Genomic DNA, 21506 nt, shown 5'->3' on the forward strand with positions numbered 1-21506 from the left:
TTTCATTCTCTGTCTGGAAATGTTGCTTTGGGGACCATGACTGCACAGGGACAGAGGCCGACTGCATGGGAGGGAACTGTGATTGAATGGGGGGGGGAGCTGACTGCATGGAGGGGACCCTGACTGCGTGGGAGGGGACCCTATCTGCATGGGGGGGTGACTGCATGGGAGAGGGTGCCCCAGGGAGTATTTTATGCAGAAAACCATTAGCTTCCTTGATGATCAGAAGGCTATCCTAAATGGATGAAGATCAATCATGGCTTCCCCAGGAATAGAAACATAACCCTTTTGTCCAAGAGTTTACTTTCTGTAAATTACTGACCCTGAGACTCACTAAGACGTCCATCCATCATCACACTTAAAGAAATAATTCAACATTTTTTCTTCAAAAGAGAAGTCTGTTGGCGTTATGTTCAGTTTATTGTCTCAGTTGAAACAGCTCTTTAATAAAATATATGCAATATTGTCAAATGATGACTAAAATGAGGTTGTCCCTAGTTCAGCAGACAGAATTGAAGTAACAATCTATTTAATTAGGCAAACAGGGCATGCCAATGGGGTTCCCTGCAGCCTTGTAAAATGTAATGCAGAGAAAGCAATTCTATCTAGCCTGTATTTACAAGTGTGGGAGTTACACGATTGCTGCATAAATAATTCTTCAAGATTCTTGAGTGAAACCAGGTACAAATGAAATATGGGAAGTCAAACATCAGATTTATGTCCCAACACAGACAAGGAGATAGTCCCTCACCCTGCACATCACTGTACATCCCAGATCTCGCAGAGGAGCGGGGTGAACTTGTGGTCATTCACCCTCCAGGACATCAGCATCTCTGCGTGGTGATGGTTGAATGTCCGCAGTTCCGTCAAGCGGCCCAGGAGACAGGCAAAATGCTGAGGATTCTCGGGCTGGTAAATCTTACACAGTTTTTGTAGCACGTCAAGCAGCGGTTCCTGAAGCTTCTCCACCGCCTCCCTATCCTTTATGTATTGTCTGTCTATTTGAGGGTTTGAAATAAAATAGAAAGATAAGAGAGTGAAAAGTACTGTTTTGACACAATTATGGCAATGCCTAAGCTTTTGAAACTGTTTATTAATGTTGTATGCTTAAATGTACAAAATTTCCAATGTAATAAGTTACATGCATGTACACACACACACACATACACACACACACACACACACATATCAACAATGGACTTACATGTAAACCAAAATATGGACCATCAAATACTCCCAGAAGTTCCCCTAAACTCCCTTTCTAATCAAAGTCCTTAAAGAAAACCCTCATAATAGGTGTAAGCATTCTGTCTCTGGGGAAATCCCAGGTCATAGGGAATCAGTGTGTAAATCTAAGAGGCTCCGTCAAACAGGGTTTTTTTCAATCACAATTATTAATGCCCAAAGAGTAGCCACTAGCATCTGCCTAATCATCACATATGAAAATTATTTAAGGCTACCATAACACGTTTTACAAACTATTAACACAGTATTATTTGCACCCAAATTGTTAAAGTCAATTTTGAAAATACATTTTATGCACAGACATATTCATTTCTACAATTTTTAAACAAGAAAATTGGAAACATACAACTGTACAGATACAGTGACAGTTAAGTATGCTTTTGTAGAGTTATGAAATGGGACATAACGCATACCTGTTAACAAAAGTCTTTTGAAGGATGGGGTCTTTGCTCTGTTATAACATACACGCTTTCTTTGCTACCCCTGCCCAAGTGTCAGCCTCTTGCCTTGGGGAAGACTCTTCCCTAATAACCTAGTGAGCATGCCATCCATTATTTTCTCATCGCCTTCCCATATCCTCCCATGGTTATAATGTCTGTGAGATGGATGCTCACTGTGTAGCCCAGGCGGTACTCCTCCTCCACCAGCCCTCAAGCCTGGACATTACAGGCATGGGTCACTGTGAAAACTCAAGTGTGAAAGTAAAATTACCTGGCGAGAGGATGACGATGGCCGTCAGCAGCGCATACTCTTCCTGAGTCATTTTCAGTTCCGCGATACTCTTATAAAAACTAAACATCGGCGTTATATATTCATCAGAGATGCCTGCGGAGGAGTTGAAAAACACAGTTAAAACAAAGAGCTTTCATTTTAGTCACTACTTTTGTAGTGTGTGTGTGTGGTGTGTGTTTGTGTGTGTGAGCGTGTGTGTGAGTGTGTTGGTGTGTGAGTGTGTGTGTGAGCGTGTGTGTAAGCGTGTGTGTGAGTGTGTTGGTGTGTGAGTGTGTGTGTGTGTGTGTGTGTGTGTGTGTGTGTGTGTGTGTGTGTGCATGTTGAGGTCAGGGTATGATTTCGTGGGGCTGGTCCTCTCCTTCACATGGATTTGAGTGACCAAACTCATGTGACCAGGTTTGTGTAGCAAGCACTTTCACCCTCAGAGCCTTCTCACCAACTCATCGAAAATCGTGACTGCAAAGTGCAAAGCCCAAAACACACACACTCACATTTTCCCCCAAGCCACATATATTCATTTTATTATAGTCTATTATACACCTCAGACAAGAGTGTGTAAGGAAGATCAATAAGCAAAATCTTCAAAGGACAGCCCCATGGCTGATGCTTTGTCTTTGAATTCAGCACTGTCTTTGGCCAAGTGTGTAATAATAAATGATAATGCACTTGGGCTAGTGAAATTTCTAGAATGGCACCATTTTCTGGGTGGGGACAATATCAATAGATACACTCATGACAGAGAGCAACCTTAACAATGAACACTGCATAGTTGCGCTTCAGTTCAGGTGTACAGGCAATTAATTACACTGAGTGAATTGGCCAGAGTTGAATGAGTTTGAACCTACCTAACAGACCCATTACCTACCATGCATTAATCAGTATGGGCCACTCTTCACAAACTCAGGACATCAAATATGACAGATGCCAGGAAGAGACCAAACCTCCCAACTTTCTCCAGACTCCCCCCCTCCCCGATGCCTCCATTTCCAGTGATGGCTACCCTTGCCCCCAGGTGTCCAGGCTGGTGGCTGAGATGTCTGGTGTGTGGTGCTTCCGTCCTAACCCCTCCCCCACACTCCCTTTTGCTTGGCCTCTAGTTTCAACCACCATCTCTCTTATCTGGAGCATAGCAATTGTTCCTCACTCCTGTCTTGCTTATTCTTCTTCAATCCATATACCGGAGAAGCCTTTCGGAGCTTCAAGTCACATACTTTCTCCTCACTTCTCACACACCTTCAACACCTTTCTAGGGCTCTTGCTGTTCATGTACTTTCCTTTTAAATGGGGGCCTCTGCCTCTCTGGAGTTTGTAGTCACTGAATCCACCATGTGCACTGCACTCTTCGGTGGGTATTTCTTGGCCACTCCTTTCACACCCAGTGTGTCAAATATTAAAGACGCCAGGTGGGAACAAATCCTCTGCTGGTGGTGGTGGCGCACACCTTTAATCCCAGCACGCAGGAGGTAGCTCTGTGAGTTCCTGGGCAGCCAGGGCTACACAAGAGAGACCCTGCCTTGAAAAAGGGAGGGAGGGAGGGAGGGAGGGAGGGAGGGAGGGAGGGAACCAAACCCAACCACCTTCCCCTAAATCCACTCCTTTTCTGCTGTTTGTTGATTAAACTTTCTAAAATCCCACAAGCTCAGTGGTTCTCAACTTTCCTGACACTGCACCCTTTAATACAGTTCCTTATGTTGTGGTGACCCCCCCCCCATAAAATTACTTCGTTGCTACTTTGTAACTGCAGTTTTGTCATTGTTATGGATCGTCTGATCTGTGACCCCTTGTGGGGGATCACGACTCAGACTCATGTGCTGAGAACCCTGAACTACCTACAGAAAAGTCAGGAACCCACCCAGAGAGACACAGCTAGTGAGCGGCAGTGCACGACCCAAACCAAAGTTGCAAGGCTCTGACTCAGTTTCCCGTCCTTTCCTATCAACTTCAGTTTCCCTCAGCAGTCCAGTCTGCCCAGCTCCATACACACATGGCTGCCACCGCTTAAAGTACCCTCATTCCCTTTCAACTTCTTTATTCTTATTTATTCTTTAAAACCTCTTGCGTCATCTTTTTTTTCTACTTACTCAAAAAAAATATTAGTTTGGAACTTGTTCTATGCATGATTTTCTTGCAGAGGAAAATGGGCTAAGGAATCAGAGAAAGAGAGAGGTAGCTATGACTCGCTGATGAATGGCAGTAAGGCTGAGGGTGTCCAGATTGGTCCACACAAGAATCTATTGTTTACTTCCTGCCTACACCACATCTAGAGCCACAGAACTCTGGCTGAACCAAGCGAGAATACAGTTGGATGCTCGGGAGTTCAACTGTCAACTGAGGGTACACTTTCTAGAAAGTCAGTTTGTCAGCAAGCCAAAGCCTCACCTTAAGAAGAGCTTGCAGTCTCTTCTGAACTGAGCCCTTGGCCTTTCTCAGCTATTTCAACACAGTGCAATCCTCTCCCCACACCCGGCACCTTTGATCGTGTTCTTGACCTCAGTGGGTTCTCTCAACAGCAGAGTCTTTGTTTGGCAAGAGGGTGATTATATCATATGAAGAGTGCCCTTCATCCAGCTGCTACAGAACTGGGTTTTAGTACTTAAGACCAAAGAAGACACAACTTCCAAGGACTGGGGATTGAGCCTGGGAACGCTGCTCACTGCTTCCAACACAAGGTTAGAGGTTGTGGGCCAGCTTGTGACTTTGAAATCTGAGTCCCTGAAATGGCCTTGAACACATTAAAACTTTTGAAGTCTGTGAAATGCGAATTGTACAATGATGGCATTATATGAGATGAACCTGCCTCACAGTAAGACCTCGGTGGTAGGGCAGCCCTGTGACGCCAATAGACTGAGAGGCCGAGGGAGAAAGGACCGCCAGCATCCGAGGATAGCTGGACATCTATAAGACCTGAAATCTACTAGAACCCCAAAGGCCAAAGTGCAGAGCGACGGTGGTGAGCCCAGGCATGGACGGTACATCTGCAACACCTAAAGCTCAGAGAAATCACAGGAGCCAGAGGACCAGAGTGCAGCTTGTGACGACATTGTCTTCTAGAGACAGCAGGGTGCTGCACCAACGAAATCTCAGCAATATGGCTGTCTACATAAGGTCGTAGAAACCACAATGGACACGCCAACATGGATGTGGGTGAAGAGTTGTGGGTAAGAGAGGGAGAATCCATTGTCTCCAGGACGAGCCCCCTGATAGGCTATCTAATCCCAAGTGGTCTGCGTCAAACCCATTCGCATAGGAGCAATACTAAGTGAACACGATAGATTTCAAAAGAAGATGAGGTCTTGAATTCACAGGGGTGAGGAGCACAGGAGGAGTTGGAGAGGGGGAGGGGGGGAACTGGTGTCAAAAAACAACCTTAAATAATAAAAAACCATCTTCAAAACAGTAAAAATACAGCTTGGGAAAGCACTTGCTTAGCTAGTGAGCGGCTTTAGCCTTAATCCTTAGTACTGCAAGAATAAAAATGAATAAATAAGCAAAGAGACACACTGTTTACCCATAGTTGTCCAGACTAACTGCATTAACAAACTTCTCATGACCTCAGGCCATTTTAGTCTAGATTAAATTTGTGATCTGCCTCTACAAAGCAGTTTTTTTTTTCTTAATTTTCTGGGGGGAGGGGTGCTGGTGCCACAGTGCCCATGAGAAGGTCAGAAGACAACTCTTCGGAATCTATTCTTTCCACCACGTGGGTTCTAAGGATCAGACTCAGGCCATCAGGCTCGCAGCAAGAGCCTTTGCCTGCTGAGCCATTTCGCCAGGCCAATAGTGGTGTGTGTGTGTGTGTGTGTGTGTGTGTGCGTGTGTGTGTATTTAAACCAGGATGGCCTCTGCCTCCCAAGTGTAGGGATTAGAGGCATATATCACATACCAGGCTGAAAATCATTTTACTTTTTACTCCAGATGAATACAACTTGTCTGGTCAATGAATTGCCTTGGCATTTTTCCAGACATTAAAGCAAAGCAATGGTTTGTAATTTTTTTTTTACTGTTTTCTTTTCTTTTTTAACTCCAAAAATTAACACTCTTAGCTGTAAGTGGAGGTATATGTCTCTAACCCTGGCGTTTGAGAAACTGAGGCAGGAAGATGCTGAGGTCAGTGGGCAGCCCAAGGCACACAGCAAGACCCTGTCTAAAATCAAGAAATGATGTCCTGAGGCCTCTTCCATGTTCGGTGTCTGTACCCATTAGGAGAAATCAGCTAACGTCATGACCTGGCCACAACTTTATTTTGTTTTCGTCTTTTAAAAAGGAACCTCAGTTAATTCTTGAAAGATTTTAACCTTTCTAACAGGTTAATGTGGAACAGTAAATTTTTTATTGAAATTTCTTCAAAATCCACTTGAATTAATTTGTCTGGCTACCAAAATAAACTGTTTCTAGCCAAATTATATTCATGTCTTTACCATGTGTGTGTGCAGTGCACATGAGTTGCCCTTCCTACTTCCCACACCTATGTCTCAAGTGTCAGCATCTGTATATGCCATTAAATAGACCAAAGGCCACGGAAGGGGGTGTCACAGAAGGACGTTCATATATTTATGTATTTGTTAGAGAATTGCTCATTTTTATTTGCTGGCAACCACACATACCTTCGTTCATTTTGAATGACTCAGCTGTGTGATGAGCAATTGCATTTTTATTATTTTGAATCAGTGGCTTATTTATGAGTGACTGGTTCATCCCGGGAAGTAGCTTTGGAGAGTACTGATCTGTGAACGGATGGATGTCTCATGAAGCATGTGTAATTCGTTTCCTTGGAGCATGTAACGAGGGGGCAAACGCCTAGACAGTAGACCGGAATGAATCCTTGGTGTGAGTCCTAAAAATATCATTACATGTTTGCTTATGTGTGTATGTACATATGTGTGCCATGATACACATGCAGAAGTCAGAGGACAACTGCTAGGTGTGGGCTCCCCCTGGGATCGAACTCAGACGATTGGACTTTGGGGGAAGCACCTTCACCTTCTGAGCCATCTCACTGGCCCTGGGCCATAACTTCATCTGCCAAGGGATTTGGAGCCCATCCAAATCAACTTATCTGAAAATGTTCAACATTTAGGATTCATCTTTGATTGCCAAATTTCCTAGTTCGTTTATCCTTATAAATCCTCACTCACCCCCTCCCCCCACAAAGATGTTGCCTCCTTTAGCTAATTACATTTGATGAAGTCTTGGGGAAAAATTAAGTTAAAATGCTTACTAATACTGTTTTATTTTGTACATGTTGCAGAAGCCAGGGGTATAGAAAAATGTAGAAGATAACTAATAAGAGAGTTTTAAAAATTAACTTTCCTACAAGACAGATCAAGTCTTCTCTGGGAGCCAGCTTCAGCATCGTTACTAATGGCAGTCGCAGTGTAAACAATTAAACTATAAAAGCCTAATGACAACATCGTCCTGAAGGGGGCAGCCCTTTCCCATTTTCCAGCTACTCACTTCCTAAATGCTTGAATTTGTTTCATTTTTTTTTTTTTTTTACTTAGAACCAGGTGACACAACGTTGGCCACAAGAGGGCGTTGTTTTCTAACTCACTGTCCTGGAAAAGTTTGAGTTGAAGAAGAAAAATGGTTTCTGTCTGCACCTCTGTTTCTTGATTTCTCTTGCAGGGGAGTTTCTGTGGTTGGTGAGTTAGTTGTTCAAGGAAGAAAACCGTCTGAAAGAGTAACCCTTAGCAAAACACCATTGTGCTTTGCTCCTCTTTGTTTTGTGTTCCGAGGATGCTAGGGATCAAATCCAGGTGCTAGACAAATGCTGGGCCACTGAGCTCTTTAAAAGTCATCATTCTTACCTGGCTAACTTCCTAGTATGAATCAGGTATAAAAACAGGCACTTGCTTTGGGTATGGGGATATGTATTGTATGCAAGGTTGTGCATCATGTAGGCCACATTTTCCAGTACTCTCGATGCCTCTGCATTCTTAGACTGAGCATCTTGTTTAAATTATGCTATTTGCTCAAAACCATGTCATTTGATTTCCCCCCCCCCCAGAATTAACACCATCCCAGTAGCACAGCAGTTAAATACACACCTGAACGCAGCCTATGCATGCCTTCAGCTTTTCCTTTCACATTAAGTTTTCCCCACCCCGGTGTGTTCCTGGGTGGCAACTCCTCTGGGATCCTAAAGTTTAGTTTGCTCCAGACCAAGATCCAGCCACTGTTGGCCTCATTCCCATAGCAGAGGCAGCATCCAGAGAGGACAGCACAATTCTGGCCACTGTCACTAAAGGCGGGGAGGTCTCCCCCTTAGGGATTTCTACTCTCCTTTTTGCTTTCAACCGTGGCCAGTGCCTTGCTTACAGGCGATGCTTACAGGCTCTGGCCATCATCTAGAAGAGCTTGCCTGGGGTTAAAGCCAGCACACAAGGAAAGACAATCAAGAAGACAGCAGCTGTGCTTCTCAATGTGCTGGCCGCCAAAGTAACCGCTTCTGCGTTCTGCGGCTGCCTCTTCTGGCTTTCGATCTGAGCTAACATTTTTCCCTACTTTAAAAAAAAAAATTACTGGGATCCACCTCAGGGCTTCGGTACATGACTGACAAGCATTCAACCACTGAGCCACATCCCTAGTCCTTATTTCCTTACTTTAAAAAATGTGGGGTGGGGGTGGGAGGCTCAGGCATGTGAGTAGGTCAGAGGTCAGCACTGGCTAGCTCCTGTATCACTGAGTTGGCAGCCCACAGATTTGGCAAGATGAGCTGCCTGCCCTGCACTGGCGTCCCAGGCATATGTCCCCAGCTTTTAACTCAGATGATCAGCTCAGGTCTTTGTGCTTGCGGGACAGGCGCCATATGACAGAGTGGCCAGTCCTTGCTTTCTACCCTTTTAAGGCCATGTCCCTCTGGGGTTTCTGGGACCTTCATGCAAGATCACTGTAACGGATAGTGTCTCTAACAGATGACACATGATGCTTGTCTTCAGCATCTCTCCCTGTTAAACAGGTACCGCACCCACGTCCAAAGGCTGCTTTCCCCACCACAGCGAATTCTTCTCCAAGTTCCATTTTAGCACACCTATCCAAACCATAGCTTCCCTTTTCACCGCGCTCTGGAAACCAAACCCATGTATGAGGGAAGAAACAGTGGCTACGTCTCCACCCAGACTTGCCTGGGATGGCTGCCCACAGGCGTTCCTTATTATCACAGAAGTGATCGCGGAAGTGTATCTCTAATCATTGGCATCCTGCTGCAGACACAGAAATTCATACATTTTTCATCAGTTGCTATGTTCTTCTAGTTCCCCGGGACAAGGGTGACATAGTTTGAAAGTGTAATGAAAGTGAAAGATGTCATTAAGATGATGAGGGCCACTGGCATGGCTCAACAGGTAAAGGCACTTGCTGCACAGGCAACCTGAGTTTGATTCTTGGAAGCCACACAAAGGTGGAAGGAGGGAACCAACTCTGAAAAAAAGGTCTTGGACCTCTACACACTGTGCATTGCAGTCACAAGCATAACACAATAATAATTAATATCATTTTGAAAAGACTATTAAAGCATTCTTCTAATACTAAGATACGTTTTGATTGCTAAACTCTTACCAAGCAAAAAAAATGTGTGCCTTGACAACTGGCTTTAATTTTTAAAAGCTTCAAATCAGTTTAACAATTAAAAATGGTTCGTTTAAAATACTAATGAATAATGCGCCCTGCATTAGTCTTAGTAGCAAGAATGTATTTGCTCAAATTAGATCTTACTGGTGGTTAGGACTCACCAGAGTTTGGATAAACTGCCAGGATAAACTTCCTACTGAAGTCAACAATTCCAGACGTGTTAGTATACCTAGTAGGCACTGGACATCACAATAAAGCCAGAACAACAACATCTCAAGCAGTTAACAGATCAGTAGAAGAGGCAGACATGTAAATGCCCACGACCAAGAAAGTACAAAGTGTTAGAGATGTGTCTGCCCAGAAATATTAAAAATATTGACTCAGAATATTTCGATACTTCTTCATGTGAAGAAAATGTCTCTGTAACTCAACCTCAACTGGTCCATGCCAAAATTAACATGTGACCACTTTGAAAAGTAAAATTAGAGGTGGCAAGTGTGTAAGCTACCTTAAGCACTTGCCTTTCTTATCAATGGTCTGCATTTAGAACTTTGCATTTTCAGTCCTTTGAAAGACAATATTTGAACTCATCATTGGTTTACTTGTTTCTTGGGGAAATGTAGTTACACCGTTTTCATTTCATGCATCTTTCAAAGGATAAAAAAGAGGTCTTGTACACTTTATACAGTATTGTCTAGCATAGCACTACTGCTAATTACAACATCATCACCCTAATATGAGTATCTGGTTTCTCTAACCTCGGTGTCTGTGATCATTCACAGAGAAGCCACTTGGCATTGCTGCCTGCTGCTCATATTTGATCTCCTTGCTGGAGGGCAACAATGTGTTTTACTGGGTTTTATCTTGACTGGCCAAAAGCTGGTAGATGTTAGACCTTGGTAAATGACAGGTGCAATATATAGAAACAGCACGGGACCTCCAAATACCTGCGCTCATTTCCTAGGTAGACACCTAGGAAAGGATTAGCTGGGCAGCTTTGATACACAGAATATGACTCCCACCCATAGAGGCCACTGAGAATACTTGCAAGATGATACAACAACAGCAACAACGTTCAAACTCTTGAGACACACTGTCACCCTGAGAAATACTTGTGAACTAGATATTCATTTATGTCTATTGTGGAATCAGAAAACTCACCCCCCCCAAAGCCCTGTAAATTTTAGGCTTTACTTAGATTTGAAACAAACAAAGCGAGTTGTTTCATTTTATGAGGTTATTGCTATGAGTGCCTTACTGTTGAGATGCACATTCGTTAGAGTTAGCAAGTCCATTTCAGCCTGATCATGTTTCATAGTATTATATGATTGTTCTTATTTTTATTAAAACTTTCAGATTGGGAGCCTAGTTTGCATTGCATTAGGACTAAAACCACTGATGCAATCAAATTGTATTGGAAGAACTCCACCACCACAGACCTGGGTGGGTGAGTTCCATAGCTTTAGTTAATTAACAAATAAACGCTGATCCTTTACATAACGACATCTCAGGAGACAGTATCTTTGTGTATATAATTTGGATCTGATAATATAAAGTATGAATCTGCAGAACAAGAAAATTAATTTTTATGTTGTATACTTTAGACTTCTGTAGGCATCAACAGGGCAAATTCGAAAGGCTGTGTTAGTCTAGAAATAATATATTATAGAAATGGGAGTTACTGCATTAGCATGAGAATAAAAAGTTATTCTTAAAGGCTATCTTGCAAAATCAGGTTTTGATGAGACATGTGGAAGAGACAATGTTCTGAAACTCCCTTGGGAGTAAGGGACTCATGAATATTAATAAATGGAAGAAACACCATTGTAGATAATAAAATAGGAGGCAACCCGTGAGTTCAGGTGGTCTCACTGTCATAAAATGGCTTGGTATTTGGAGACAGTTTCTTATTATAAACTAGAGACATGCATATTTATTGGGATAGATTACATTCTGGAAAACTTCATCACCATACTTTCATGAAACTTGAAAAACCACAGTTTCTGAAACTTACAATGTTATAAGTAAAGAGTTCCCCTCACCTGAGAAAGCGACTTGCCTGACTGAATACAACTCACCACTTGCTTGAAGCTGAAAACTAAGAGAGCATGGTCGTCTTACCTAATGGCTCTGGCTCCTATTCAACCTGAGAGGGCTTCACCTTTCCTTACTTAGATATTCCATTTGCTTCCGTATATGTCTCCTGGCTTCTTCTCAGCCCCCGAAGCTCTGCATTTCCATTACAGCCAGGAGGACCTTTCTTGATAAGTGTCCTTAAGAGTCTAATGCATTTTCAGCTTCATAAATAATACTTTGTAACACAGCAGGGCACTTGTGTAACATTCCCTCCTGATTGTCTCCCACTGTCTCCACCAGTCTGCAGGTCCTGAAGGACAAAGGCCAGGCAGTGTGCTGTCCGCACATCCTCAACAACTGTACGGTTCTGTGTGCAGGGCAACCCAGGTATTCAACAACTATCTGTTCGAAGACAACTGAGTACGCATAGAAAGACCTCTGCATGGTGCAAGAGGTGGGCCATGATAATGCCCCACTCAGGCCATGGTGGCCTGAGAGCTGTGACCCTGCCACTGTTAAGAACACACTGATGCCAGCTGCATCCCAGCCTCTGGCTGATGACAGCCAGCATGTTCGTGGGGGCATCTCCCACCTCAGTCCTCTCCATTAGCCTAGGTTAGACCTCAGCACGGTGCTCTGCATCTCTTCCCAATCAAGCCTTCCTCTCTCTCTCTCCTCTCACAGCCGTCAGATCATGGCAGGAGGAATCTCTCACCAAACCCACTTCCCCCCCCCCTTTTATCTCTCAGAGAGGTTTCCACCCACTAATCCCCTGCATATTTAATCTCATCCTTTAGTTGTTTCTTGTAATACACAGAGTTAGAATGAAGCCTGGCCCCCAGCAGGGACTGAGTCAGTATTAACATTGGATATCAAAATTAACACAGCTAGCAAGAGATCGTGCAGAAATTTCTTTCATAACATTGAGAATTTTCTTCTTGGAAATCCAGTAATGGGGGAATGAGAGAGAGAAAGAGAGAGAGAGAGAGAGAGAGAGAGAGAGAGAGAGAGAGAGAGACCCAGAATATCTGGGAAACTAATTCTCCTTCAGATCTCATCAAAGCGTTGATTTAGGGCAGAAACCCCCCTCTGTTTTGATGTGTGGCACCTGGACAAACGTTACAGCCTCAGCCTGAGGAGGCAAATCCCAGCACCCTCAGCTCACACTCAGCTCCCTAGCAGAAGTGGATCCCTCAGAACAACCGCTTCAGTAAGGTCTAGAAAAAAATTCCTGCTGCTTAATTTTCAGGGTGGGAAAAATCAGGGACTCTGATGCCTGGGAAGACCCCTCAGGGAGACAAGGATCAGACAAGACAGCTGAAGACAAACCTCCGCTCACTTGTCCTAGATGTCTCTTAAGTGTGTAAGCACCTATCCTGAGAAGCATGTGCAGGGACACAAACACACACACACACCTACACACACGTGCATACACACTGCTTAAAAGAAGATCTTAACCTATGCGAAAAATAAAACCTACCACCTGACATTTATCTAGCGGACTTTAGTTGCCTACATATTCTAGGCCACAAACAGTACTTTAAAAATGTAGGCTATAGTCCGTACTTCTCAGCAACACAACGCCTTTCCAAGGGTGACAGTCTGGGGTGACATACAGCCTCAGAGCTCTCATTCCTTTCCCCAGCACCAGGGATCACACCCTTGAGACTTTTAGTTCCTTGTTGGTCAGTGTCTCCCATCCCAGCTTATCCAAAGGAGACTTAAACAAACTATTTTGCTGTTCCCCTCTTCTGTTCAAAGTCCTTCAACATCTCCCTATTGCTTAGAAAATAAAGCCTTTAGTGCAACATTCAAAGCCCTTCACCATCTAGTCCTATCTCCCTCCCTCCCTATTCCCCTTTATTGTAACCCTACATCCAATTGCCTCAACCTCACCTACCTCTAATGGGCACATCCAAGATTCCTGGTCTTTTATTCCTTCACCCACACTGGTCCTTCTGACAGACAAGTGCACTCCACGCATCCAGATGAAGGACAGTTCAAGGCCTGGTTCAAATGCTAACAAAACCTTCCAGACTAGGATGCTTCCCGGCCAGAAGCCAGCTCTCAGCTGGCGGCCCTTCCATTCTGCCCGACTTGGTATAGTTTCTTTCTCTCTGCTAGACCGTATACTTCTTCAGGGAGGCAGCCTGTGTGATTAATCCCTTCAGCTTACCACTTTCCTTCTAGATACTCATGAAACGAATGAAGCAGTGTCTACGGGACAATAGTGTGCCTTTTACAAATATGCATTTATACTTTATGCAGTTATACTTTAAGGTTTGTGAAATATAAATAAGGGTTTTGAAAATAACTCAGTTTTTAACTTAAGAAAACATGATGGCTACAATAGGGCATTTTACAATGATAACCATTAATATATACACATATATGTGTATAATAAAAACCCCATACTTCCTTTCACTGTTCTAGAATAATAGTTTCAGAACTCTTCAAGCTTGTTCCAGTCATGCACAGAGTAAGATCTTTAGGGTCATCTAATGTCATCCACCCCCATGCCCCAACCCATACATAATCGCATAGTAAAACAAAAACATTTTGTTTTAGGGATCTGCCCCCTCCACCCAAGAAGAATTTGACCAATTTATGGAAATTCATTCCAGTGTCTCTCTCCCATAGATTACTCCACAGTAAATTAAACTGAATTATGCATAGTCTGATTTCATTTTGCCTGTTAATTTAAATATACAGTGTCTAGCTGGGGATATAGCTCAGGAGAAGACCAAATGTCCATCACATGCAATGCCCTATTCAATCCTAATCATTGAAAAAATAAAGTTTCAAGGATATGTGACTTCAGAGACCTGAGTAGCTCCTTCTCAGCTTCCTGACTGTGTAGTGGGGATGATAGTAGAACTGATTTCATAGGATGATTTTAGGCTTTGTCTAAACCATATTGAAGTATTCAGAACATGGCTGGCATCTGGTATGTGACAGATGAGTACTGATTATAATTGTTTCTTATTTTATTTTGAATAGGATGGATAATAGCTTGAAACTAGTCTTTTATACCTATAGGATGGGAATAAATGAATGAGTCTTTTTTGACCTGGATAAACACAGTTCTGTTGTACTATTTTCAATGAGTAAACTTTTTCATATTTCAGAAGTCTTCTTCTGATCCTTCTTAGTTCAGGGAAGAATATTCTGCTGTAACCAAAGGATTTTTGAGCCAAGATTCCCAAAGTCCCATCTATTTAACCTATAACTTTTAGACACAGGGTCATGTAATGTTGCCTGGCAGATTTGGCCCATCTCTATGGTATGCGCACCAATTTTACTCAGATTAACAAACTCTTTATCACTCACCACTGTTTCGAATTCTTTCTTCCAATAGGTCTGCATGTCCGGCAGGAAGTTTCTTATTGAAAATCTCTGCTGAGCGGAGGAACATGGCTTCAACTGCAGACCCTTTCAGCAACGCAATCTGATCCTCATGGTCCAGTGTCTGAAACCCTAAGGTGATAATCAAATAAGATCAAGGAGTCATGTTTGACCAACAGTATTTGACAATGTTTACGTAGGATAATCTTGCATACATGCTATGAGACGTCATCATTGCCACCTCACATGCCAATCAAGTATTTCCATGATCAGATTCTGCAGTTGTTCTACAGTAGGTCTTCAAGCGAACTCAACCGAATACCATTTGAACCCCCCAAAGAGGCACTGGCTTTTTCCTTCACTGAGTCAGATTTGCTGAGGAAATGTAGTGTGAACAGATGCCAAGGGCAGAGAAAGCACACACATGATGGCAGAGACAGGCCGACTTACATGAAGCAACCCTCAGAAACTGCATGTAGGCAGATTCTCTCTGAGTCATTCATTACTCTGGTCCCTCCTGGCGTGCAGGGTCAGCTCAGAAAATGAAAACATCCAGAGCCAGAAAAACAATCTTTATGTGTCCCAAATATCTGGCTGGCTCTTGAGGCTTAGTCAGAATGAGTAACACATCCTACCCTGCAAGTCCATTAGCATCATCTTGAGGTATGCTTTCTGAGCTAAGGTCTGCCCCATGCTACGTGGAGAAACAGACAGAACCGAGAAAGAAGTATTAGCTTCAAGGGATAGAACACCACCTGGAAGACACAAAGTCCTCATCCAGGCTTGTAGAGCCTGCTCTGAGTTCCTCCCCATCTCCCTTCTCCTCCCGAGGCCCTAGCTCTACTGAGAACTGAAAGTGTGCTGTTGTCTCAGAGATGCTGTCCCCTACACCTGCCCACCTCACAGGTAGCAACTATCTGCTGCAAGGCTATTCTGTGGAAAGCCCAAGCTCTCATTTCATTTCTGTCCACAGAATGTGCCACTACCCGTCATGATACAGTGGACTCGCTTGCTTACACGTTGGCTGCTACCTGTGTTGGAATATAAACTTTTTAGAGCAGGGACTGTATATTTCACTGACTTTTGCAACCTCAGTGCCTGACACATAATAGGCAACCTCAGTGCCTGACACATAATAGGCACCTCACCTTATTTGTTGGGCAGCAGAATGATGAAAAAGTGAATGACAAAAACCCACAAAATTTTTGTGCATACTGACATATAGAGAAAGACAGAGACAGAGAGAGAATGTCATCAGTGTCTGATGGCTTAGGAGAGGGATAAACAGCAAAGGGAATCCAAAGAAAGTAATGCTAAGGATTAACAATCACGACCTTGACCGGAGAGTTAGCTCAGTTGGTGGAGTGACTGCCTAAACCTACATGAAGCCTTGGGTCCCACCCCTTGTCTAACACAACATAAAATTTAAAATTGGATGTGGGGGTACATGCCTGTAGCCTCAGAACTTGTTAGGTAGAAGCAAGGAGATCAGAAGCCCAAGGTCATCTTCTATTACATCGTGAGTTTGAGGTGAGTCTGGTCTCCATTAGACCTCTTCTAAAAGAAAAGTCCCTATCCTGAGACATGCTTTCTGCTTCCTGGGGCTCCAGCACCCTGGACAGTGTCTGGCAGAGGGCGTACTCAATAGAAAGACTAAATTCCCACAATATACCCTTTCAATACTGGCCAACTGGCATCATACTGGCAACAAGGCATTATACTACCATTGCTGATATTCGTAATGTTATTTCTAGAATTGTTATTGGGGGGGGGATGATTGACAAAAGCCTTTTGTCTTTTATTTACTTCTGTGTTTTAAGGTTTTTCCCTTCTGCTTTATTCACTGAACTCTTACTAATTGTGGTCCTCCCTTAGAAACTGGCACTGGGAATGAAGAGGGGTTAAGATAACGCCATTGCTTTCAGAGAGCCACATCTGATATGCCTCTCATCACCTATTACCTCTCAGATCCAAGGCAACGGACCATTTGAACTGCAAAGCATCTTCTCATCAATAATTGTTTAAAATGTCATAGCCCTCTACCTTTTTCATTTATTCTCCCCACAGTTCTTCTTTCTTGTGTGATCTTGGTTTTGAATCAAGATAGGTGTCGCCTTAATTAGCATATAACAAATGAAGCCTTTTCATTGTTAGTAAAGAAACAAGAGAATATTAAAGTCTCAATGACAGCTAGAACTTTCCACGTTTTTTATGAGTTTCATTAGGCTAATGTCTATCTGTGACACATTTAATAAAATAATAGCATAATGCTGGCAAAAGGAAGGCAAATTAGCATGTCTAATTAAAAACCTAAGTCAGAAGTTATCATCTGTAATTTAATAAGTGTCATGTTGTTACTGAAGGTATTTATTACACGCTATACGATGACATTGTAAATGCACTATTTTAAATTCTTTTGAGACAAACTTTACTAGGTAGCCCAGGCTAGCTTTGTTAATTTTTTTTTTTTGGTGGGGGCGGGGATTCACTGAAACAATCCCTTCTTAGACTGATGATACAGATACAGTGACGAGGCAGGTTGGGAAATGTGGCTTGGCTCTCCAGTTTCTTTACTGGAGAAGTTCATATGCTTAGCACATTGGGACGCACCCTTTCCTTTACCTTACACATAGCATTCATCAGCCCCACGGATATTTGAATCTGTCTTCCATGTTTCCTCCTCCTCTCTTCTACACTTACTACTTCATTTTGAGCCTCTTCCCCTCATAGAAGACTAACTGCTCCTCCTGCTTCTTGTCTCTTTCTACTCAAGTCCCCCTCATATAAACCTGATAAGGCCATCTGTCTGCAACCAAAATTTCACCATTTCCTAAAAAACCTCTTTGCTTCCCAGGGGGCAATGGTTAAATTCCATAGTTAGGCCCTTATGTTCTAGTGCCAATTTGCTTTACTATGTAATCAAAGAGCATGCCGAAGACATTATTTTATAGCCACAGAGTTTCTTCTTCTGTCGTGTGTGTGTGTGTACGTGTGGGGGATGGCATATATGTTCATGTGTGAAGTTTTTGATTATGTATGTACCTGTGCATGTTTGTGTGGCTTTGTGGAGGTCGGAGGTCAACACTGCCTTCTTCAAACACTCTCCTTTTTTTTTTTTTTTTTTTTTTTTTGAGACAGACTCAACTCTGTCTCAAGTCCTAGCCAGACAAGATCCCAAGATCCTCCTGTCTTTTCCAATTCTGGGGTCAGAGGAGCATAACACCAGTGCCTGCCTGTTTAGATGGGACTGGAGATCCAAAATCAGGTCAAGGTCTTTGGCCTCTGCAGGTACCTGCGTATACGACCCCCGCCCTCCCCCACACACATAATAAAAATAAATCTTAAAAACTATCTAACTTGGACATAATACTTTTAGAAGGCTCTTAGGTTTCCTTAAACTCAATTCTTCTCTATTTAAGCACCGTGTATGTTTGTGTGCATGTGTGTATGTGTGTGTTTGAACATAATACCCTTTAACTACATTTCTTTAAGGGAATGGCCTTAATGTGGCTTTAACCACTTCTCACTGAATAAGTGGATAAATAACAACCTTGCAAAGTCTCAATTCTGACCTATTGATTTGGAAGATGTTTTTTTTTTATTTTTTTAAGACAAATTCTAATGTATACCAGGCTGGTCTTGAACTTAATATGTAGCCAAGGATGACCCTAAACTATTTCTCCTGCACTGGCAGGATTTATAAGTACACACCCTCAGGCCTAGTTTGTACAATGCTATGGATCAAACTCAGAGCTCCGTGCATGCTAGGCAAGTATTATACTAACTGAACCACAACTTCAGCCCAAGGAAGTTATAACTGATCTGAATATGCTTTCTGCCTCTAACTTTTCATGTCTATACTAACTAGAAACATTAAGTCAGATATGATTTTTATTTTTAGTAAACTGAAACTCTCAACATTTTAGGGAAACTGTACAGTGTAATTGCTAATGGAAAAACACCTAGCAAAAGACAATGGGCCTAACCACATAAGAACACTTTAAGAACTGAACAAAATGTTTTATGCAGAATGATTAATATGGTCATGGCACAATTTACACATTTCAAGAACATTAATATTTATGATTTTAAAAAGTACCTGGAAGCTTTTTTGTGAATTCTACAAGAACCTGTACATGACTGGTAGCCATTTCTGTTAATATGAGAAAGTTTTCTTCTGCACTAAATTCTTCTTTTAACTAAATTTTAAGAAAAAAAGTGAATGATTAATAAATAGACAGGATTAGGATAACCCAATATCAAATCATTAAAGGAAAGCAACAGACTTAGTGAAGTTTAAAGATGGAGATTACATCTCTCAGTTCTTTGGGAATCAATTATTATTTACAAGATAGATCTGTGATTTCTTTGTTTAATTGCTCAAAGCCGATAAAAATTAGACTATATAACTTTAAGTCTCAATACAATTGCTTTGGGTAACACATGTGTATATAAATCCCACCATCTTAAAGGTGCTAAGAGCTCCAGGGAAACACTGACTTTAAACACGTGGATTTTCCGATTGCATACGTACAATTTTATTGGTTATCTCCTGAGGCATTCTCTGTTTGCTGTATGAATCCATAATATAATCCAGAAGATTCTGCTGATCTGGGGTGAGTTCGGTTTTCTCCTACACTGGCAAGAAAATGGAAGGTGTTAGGGAAGGTGGTTAAAGGCATATTCCAATAGGTACACTTGTCTGAAATGAACCAAAAACAAAGGCTTTTTCCAGGCCTTAAGAGCTATGGGCATTCAGGTAGTGTAAAATCAGTTTCTCCGGATCCTGGCACAAGCAGTTCCATATTTCCCCAAAGTTTTTCCACTTGCTGACTTTCCTATTTTGAAGATATGAACAATACAATATTCTCTTCATGTATCTCATGGCAATAAATAATAGGCAATAAATATGGAGGCTGTTGATACTGGAAGATCAGAAGAAGCTCAAGGTTAAATCATAGCTTTAAAAGGCTTCCTGCGTATTAAGTGAAGAATCCACCCAACCACAGGCATCTATATTCAAGGGTGAAGAACTATGGCCTGTGGACCAAATCCACCTTTATGTAAAGATTTTTGGAAGGTGGTCCTACTCCTTTGCCAATATATTGTCTGTGCTGCTTTTGGGTTAAAATGCCAGTTATTTAGTTGCCATAAAGAGCATGTGTCCAAAGCCTAGAATCCTACCTATATAGTGTGTTATAGAAAAAATAGTCTGCTGATACCACAGTCATCTGTCTGCTCAACCCAGATCTCAAACATCTCTCTCCCTCTTCTCTGTCTCTTGAGAAATATGAACCATTGTGTCAACGTTTTGCTTTCTTCCACCAAAGCATTGCCAAGAGGGGGCGCTATGGCAGAATGATCTTTTTTCATAAGATTGGGTTTTGTGACGTCAACATGAACAGTAAGTTTTAAAACCCAGCAGTGGATGATGTTATAAACACAGGTGAAAGTGTAGCTTCGACATCACGACTTTTTCAGCTAAGAGCACATACAAATCCTTCTAGACCTTCTGTGATTTTTCACTGTGTGTCTAACCAGTCCTGTTGCTGTTCCCTTACATTTGATTTCTTAAAAGAGTTTTGTTTTTATTCCACGAAAAGGGTTTTCTCTGTTGGTTCTCACATGTGGGGTATACTGTTTTACCCACTGATGAGGAACAATCCACAGCCTCTGCCAAGCCCAGACTTCCCAAGTGGAAGCTTTCCTTCTCAAAGGTGGGATGGGAATGGGGCCATGGTCATCAACAACTCAGGTGGACCCCAGACCAGGGAGCACAAGTTTTTCATCACAGATTTAATCCCAGAATTCTGGAGGCAACCCCCCAGCACTTGGTGGCTCTCTGTGAGCTTGAGGCTACTCTGGTCTAAATAATGTGTCCCAAGACAGCTGTGTCCACAGTGAGATCCTGTGTATAAAAAAAAAAAAACCCTCGTGGAAAACTCCATCCTTAAGACTAAGTCATTCCCCTGGCAGCTATTAGGTAGTCATGGCCCAGGGAGAAGAATCCACTTTTTACCTTATACACTGCTATTTAAAAGTTCACACCAAAGCATCTGTTTCCCTCTTGATTCAAAAGAAAAGAAGGATTCCATTTCAGGGCACAACTGAGATGGAAACTTGGCTGTGGCTAAGGCCTCAGCCTCAGGGCTGGATCTACAGGTCCCCAGAAGTACAATCCCTGCTCTTTGGCATCACCATCACTCTGTTACCCTGCACGACTTGGTGGTGGAGGTCACTTGTCGCAAGTCACGTCCTTCGCTGTCCTCGAACACAGTCTTATCTGCATGCTGCTTCACATTTTTCCTTAGTCGTTTAGATTTACACTGAATTTCAGTTAATAAACCTGAAAAAAAAAAAAAGCATAAAAAGTCCTATTGGGTGTGTGGTCCTGATGCAGCTGCTATGTGATCCTCTCAGGTGATGACTCAGGGCTAATTCTAAGTCCTCTGGCATTTAAAAGGAGACAGCCAGGTGGAGCAAATGCTCCATGGTTAAGAGTACTTGCTGCTCTTCCAGAGGAACAGAGGAGTTGGGTC

The 21506-nt window shown here is 42.5% G+C and overlaps 1 protein-coding gene across 4 annotated transcripts in view; it reads right to left on the bottom strand.

Annotated features, from left to right (window-relative positions):
- Nucleotides 1-401: 401 nt before the first annotated feature.
- Nucleotides 402-21506, bottom strand: part of Nr1h4 (nuclear receptor subfamily 1 group H member 4) — a 53865-nt gene continuing 32760 nt past the window's right edge. For all 4 annotated transcript variants that reach the window (XM_051206329.1, XM_051206328.1, XM_051206327.1 and 1 more), the window contains exons 4-9: nucleotides 21180-21313; nucleotides 19502-19600; nucleotides 19067-19166; nucleotides 14953-15099; nucleotides 1957-2070; nucleotides 402-998 (exon numbers count right to left, since the gene is read on the bottom strand). In XM_051206329.1, coding sequence (XP_051062286.1) covers nucleotides 760-998; nucleotides 1957-2070; nucleotides 14953-15099; nucleotides 19067-19166; nucleotides 19502-19600; nucleotides 21180-21313 — 833 coding nt within the window. In that variant the 3' untranslated portion in view covers nucleotides 402-759. The remainder of the gene's footprint in view (nucleotides 999-1956; nucleotides 2071-14952; nucleotides 15100-19066; nucleotides 19167-19501; nucleotides 19601-21179; nucleotides 21314-21506) is intronic.

The sequence above is a fragment of the Phodopus roborovskii genome, unplaced genomic scaffold, assembly GCF_943737965.1.
Source record: "Phodopus roborovskii unplaced genomic scaffold, PHOROB, whole genome shotgun sequence".
Taxonomy (NCBI): Eukaryota; Metazoa; Chordata; class Mammalia; order Rodentia; family Cricetidae; genus Phodopus; species Phodopus roborovskii.